This window comes from Austrofundulus limnaeus, unplaced genomic scaffold (genome assembly GCF_001266775.1).
Source record: "Austrofundulus limnaeus strain Quisiro unplaced genomic scaffold, Austrofundulus_limnaeus-1.0 Scaffold29, whole genome shotgun sequence".
NCBI classification, from domain to species: domain Eukaryota; kingdom Metazoa; phylum Chordata; class Actinopteri; order Cyprinodontiformes; family Rivulidae; genus Austrofundulus; species Austrofundulus limnaeus.
This window is the reverse complement of record NW_013952431.1, coordinates 627,833-632,956: the sequence shown is the minus strand read 5'-3', so window position 1 is coordinate 632,956 and position 5,124 is coordinate 627,833. Positions and strand designations below refer to the sequence as shown.

General features: G+C 40.8%; 1 protein-coding gene across 1 annotated transcript in view; it reads left to right on the top strand.

Moving 5' to 3' along the window:
- Positions 1–721: 721 nt before the first annotated feature.
- Positions 722–5,124, top strand: part of LOC106515392 (Down syndrome cell adhesion molecule-like protein 1) — a 41,760-nt gene continuing 37,357 nt past the window's right edge. Inside the window, exons 1-4 of the mRNA XM_014005188.1 lie at positions 722–893; positions 997–1,275; positions 2,564–2,839; positions 3,492–3,791. Of these exons, the coding sequence (XP_013860642.1) occupies positions 890–893; positions 997–1,275; positions 2,564–2,839; positions 3,492–3,791 (859 nt within the window). The 5' untranslated portion in view covers positions 722–889. The remainder of the gene's footprint in view (positions 894–996; positions 1,276–2,563; positions 2,840–3,491; positions 3,792–5,124) is intronic.

The window sequence follows — 5,124 nt, the reverse complement described above, 5'->3', positions numbered from 1 at the left end:
CACACACACACACACACACACACACACACACACACACACACAAACACACAACTACATGCACCTGACAGTGGTCTGAACATAACCAAACAATTTGGAATTTATTACAACCTCTGAAGTGCTCAGAGTCTGAACTAACCCTTTGGGAGTTTGTAGCTTAAAAAGACCCAGAGAAGGGAAAACACTGAAATATACTCCCATCAATTCTTCCCCATTCATTTTTTTTAGTTTTCCTCTCTTTCACAAACACATGTTTGTGAAACCAATGAATCATTGGTGGAACATTAAATTGACTTTAACAAATTAACTCATTTTTCTTTCTTTTTTTGACAGTCTGTCATTGTTGTGTGTGTTTGATTTGAATGATGGTTCAGAGTTTGTTGAAAGTAGGTTACGTTTTTTGTAAGAGCTAAGGTTGAACCTTGTAAATATGTTTTGCTTGTTCTTCTGAAATCAGGTATATTGTTGGCAAAATAAGCTTAGAATTCTGACCAAATGATGAGATCTAAAATCATGTGATRAACTTCTATGTTTAGAAGCCCTTACAATGTCAACATAGTTTATAGAGTCAGTATAAAATTATTTTGTTTGGGTTTTATAATGGAAACCTAACATAGTAACATAGCAACATTACAAATAATCTTGTTTGTCTCACATGTGGAAAGTACATCCAGTCAGATGCAAAACACTTGACTCAAACTTTATATTAAACACGACTAACCTATTGTCTCCTTTGTTGTCCTTCACAGGTAATCGTTTCTTCCTGACCTCATTTGGCACTTTATATATCTCAGAAGTGCAGAAGGAAGATGCTCTGTCCACATACCGCTGCATCACAAAGCACAAGTACAGCGGAGAGACCCGCCAAAGTAATGGAGCCAGGCTCTCTGTTATGGGTAAGCAACAAGTTGTACATTAAAAAAAAATATCTGTCCATTTATCTTTCTTATAATTAACAAACAGGTTAAATATTTTATACTGTTTTTAATCCCACCTCAGACCCTACGGAGTCCGCCCCTAATGTGCTGGACAGTTTTCAGTCTGGAGAAGTGCAGGTGGGTCAAAGTGTGGAACTGCCCTGCATCGCCTCTGGATACCCGAACCCCACCATCCGATGGTTAAAGGATGGTCGGCCATTACCAGCGGACTCTCGCTGGACTCGCCGAATTACTGGCCTCACCATCTCTGACTTGAGACTCGAGGACAGTGGCAACTACATCTGTGAGGTCACCAACAGCTTTGGCTCCAAAGAGGTGATGGGTCACCTCAATGTTATAGGTGGGTTTGTGGTTCAGTCATCGCCGAGCACTTTATGTGCATCTCCTGTTCGGACTTCCACTGTTCTGCACTGGCAACTGCAAAGCAAGGGAGTAAGACAAACAGAAATAAATAAAGGCACATTGGAACACAAACAAGAGGTTGTTTAAGTTGTGTTAGCTGTGCTGTTCCCACCCGCATCTGACATAACCATGAGTTTGATTACAAAGGATGTCTTTCTGCCCTCTTTTCTCTCTTCTTGTGACAGAAAGGAACTGTGTAGGTCGGTCATTCTATTGTAAAGGGTGTGAAAGATGTTAACAGAGTTTTCTGAAATTGAAATATCATGTTTGCCAGTAAAAAATATATAAGGAGAAAATGAAACAGATGTGAGGAGTAACGCAGAGAGGTTTGTGTGGAAAAGATGGAATTTAAGGAAGAGTAATGTTAGTGGACACTGGGCAGACTGGCCACAGGGCATATCACCGTGCAGTCCACAAACCTTCAATGACAGGGCAAGTAAGGTGGCAAACACCCACACATGCACATGCACGCACACACACACACACACACACACACACACACACAGCTGTCTAACTGGGGACATTCCGACTTCCATTACATTCCTACATCCTAACCCTGACCACCAACTCTAAANCACACACACACACACACACACACACACACACACACACACACACACACACACACACACGTATTTATAACCACTTGTGGAAAAAAGCTGCATGCTTACCCTCTCAATGAAAAGTGAGTCATTCAACTTATCTCATTCGAGGGACTACCAGAAAGTTCAGAGTCACACACACACACACACACACACACACACACACACACACACACACACAAACACACACACACACACACTGTACAAGAAGTCATTGCCCATGAAGCAAATCTTACACATGCAGATGCAGTGACACACAGACATGCTCACTCACATTCAGCAGCCTCTAGCTCCTAACACCAGCTGCTTTATTGCTCACTGACATTTACTGTCCTTTCTGTCTCTGTCTTGGTTTTCCTCACTGCTCAGTGCACACACTTTATCATATACAGGACAAGACATACACACACACAAGAACACACAATTTTACCAAAATTAGACTTCTACTGCTTAGCCATCACAATGTACAGTAGCTCATCGAACAATGATTATGTTGATTTTGCTCTGGGATGCTGACATATATTAATTAACCTCCAGAATGTAGCTAATAATTTCATCTAATTGAATCTACATTGTTGTCTTTTTATTGTTTTACTCGTTTCTTTTTGTATTTTCTGTTTTTAGAGCCGCTGCGAGTCACTTTGTCTCCAAAGAACCTGAAGACAGGGATCAGCAGTACAGTCATCCTCTCCTGTGCCGTTCAAGGTTCCCCCCACTTCACGGTGGCCTGGTACCGTAACACAGAACCCGTCATGCCTGATCAGCACTTTTCCATCCAGGGAGCTCACAACGAGACGTTGTTCATTTCTGCTGCACAAAAAAGACACTCGGGAGCCTACCAGTGCTTTGCCTCAAGGAAGGGCCAAACCGCCCAGGACTTCTCCATCATACTGCTGGAAGGTGATGACAGAAATTCATTATTATGCACTTTTACATGTTTACGGTAAACTGATTACGTTAGTTACATAAACGCATCAGGCTAACAATCTGTTTTTCTGCTGAATAAAACAATAATTCCACATGATTTACAGTACATATGTACAAGAATATGATGAAGAACAAGTCGCTGCACTTTTGCTTCATGTGTGAAATTGGGTAGCAGTTTGGAATCTACTGACATATGGAGCAAAAGTGGAAAAAAACTATAAACTAACCAGCAAATAGAGGATGGGAATATTGAATAAATATCCAAATTTAGTGTGTGTTTAATATGCACAAGTGAGAGTTTGTAAAAATTGCAATATTCTGTTCAGTGCTTGTTATGCTTCTTGTTTTGTTTTCTCCATTTGTGTTACATGATTGTGCAAGAAAATAAAAACCTTCAAATCTATGAAGCTCAAAATCCATACTAAAACAATGTACAGTAATTAACATTATCTTTCCAAAGAATCTCACTTTAAAAGATCCAAACTATCGCATTAAAGCATGTGAACTTCTCAAAGAACAGTACCCGTGTATAAGTGTAATGCGTCTCCTTACTCTTGCTGCTGATGAATCATCACCGTATTTCTTACCTCAGACCTTACAAGTCTCTGGTCTCATTTATTCCCAGATGGGACACCCCGTATCGTTGCCTCGTTCAGTGAAAGGGTGGTGGTTCCTGGTGAACCGTTCTCCCTGATGTGTGCTGCCAAAGGAGCCCCTCCGCCCACCATCACCTGGACCCTGGATGATGAGCCTGTGGCCCTGGACCTGCCGCGGATCAGATCCAGCCAGTACATGCTCTCCGACGGGTGCACCGTGAGCTACATGAACGTCAGCAGCCCGCAGATTCGTGATGGGGGATTGTATCGGTGCGCCGCACAAAACTCGGCCGGTGGTGCCGAGTACCAAGCGCGCATAAACGTAAGAGGTGCCTGTCTACTTTTCAATATCAGTCATACAGAGGCTTGTCATAGCCTGCCCCCCCTCCCCCACCCTGACCAATACCCTCTCATGACTCTATCATACCTCTATCTCCTTTTTGTGTTTTGTTTAGTTTTTTTTCATATCTATACTTTTAGTTGTCATCCTTTTTCAAGTCTCTCTGTCTACAGAAACATGTGTCTTGTTTCTCCAGGCGTCTATATGTGTTGTATGTCTTCTTTCTGTCTTTTTTGTTTGGTTGTTTGTTTCCGATACTGTACGTTTATCTGATAGACCATATCTGTAGACATGTGATAGTCAAACAAATGTTAAAACACATGAAGAAAATCCAAACTTAAAAAGGTTATTTGCTAAATGAGCTGAAATAAACTTAAACAGTCTTTGCAACTTTATTCATGGCTTCCTTCAAAACAACTTGCTTTATTAACCTCAACAGAAAATATATTGGTTCATTCAATAAGTAATTTAAAGATGATCAAATCATCAGTAGTAAAGAGGTTAAGTTAGTACGTAAAAATATTGTGAGCAACTTATATACAGTACAAGTAATTACAATTCCTTAAATTTAATGAGGAAATCAACACAATTGTGCAGAAAGGCATATATTTTATGCAAAAAATACATTTTGCATAAAAACATTGTGAATAATTTGTATTAAACCTGAACTTAATATGTTTGTTAAAGAAACATTTGTCAGTTTAATTTGAACATGCAGCTTGTTGTTTTTTTTTTTTTTTTGTTTGTTTTTTGGTGCACCTTTTGTTTTACCTAATTCGCCTACTTGTATGTACATCCATTTACACAGAAATGCTATACCCGTGTAAAATTTTAAAACGAGAGAATTTATCTTAGCTTAACCACCTGAGAGACAAAGAAGCTAAAACAGAAAGGTGCCTAAAGAAACATATGGTCCGAGGTTAGGGTATAGATAAAATAAAAGGAAAATAACGAAGCTGAGAGGAGTTCCTAGTGTCTGTGGAGAGGCTGACGGAAAACTGTGGTGACAGAACTGGTGATGTCACTGTCGTCTGAGATGACAAGGATGAGAAGTGACACCAGTGGACAGTGCTGTATCACTGTCTCAGTGTCTCCCTCTCGATTTCTCCCAGCCCCTTTTCTTGGTCCTTTGGTGAGATGTGTAGTTGTGACATGTGAGTCTGCTCCAAGCAAACATGCCAGAATGATCATTGAAGTGAGAATGAGCCCCATTGCCAGAGATTTTCAGGCCCTGCATGCAACACAAACTGTCACAAATACTGCCAACGCACGCACGCACGCACGCACGCACGCACGCACGCACGCACACACACACACACACA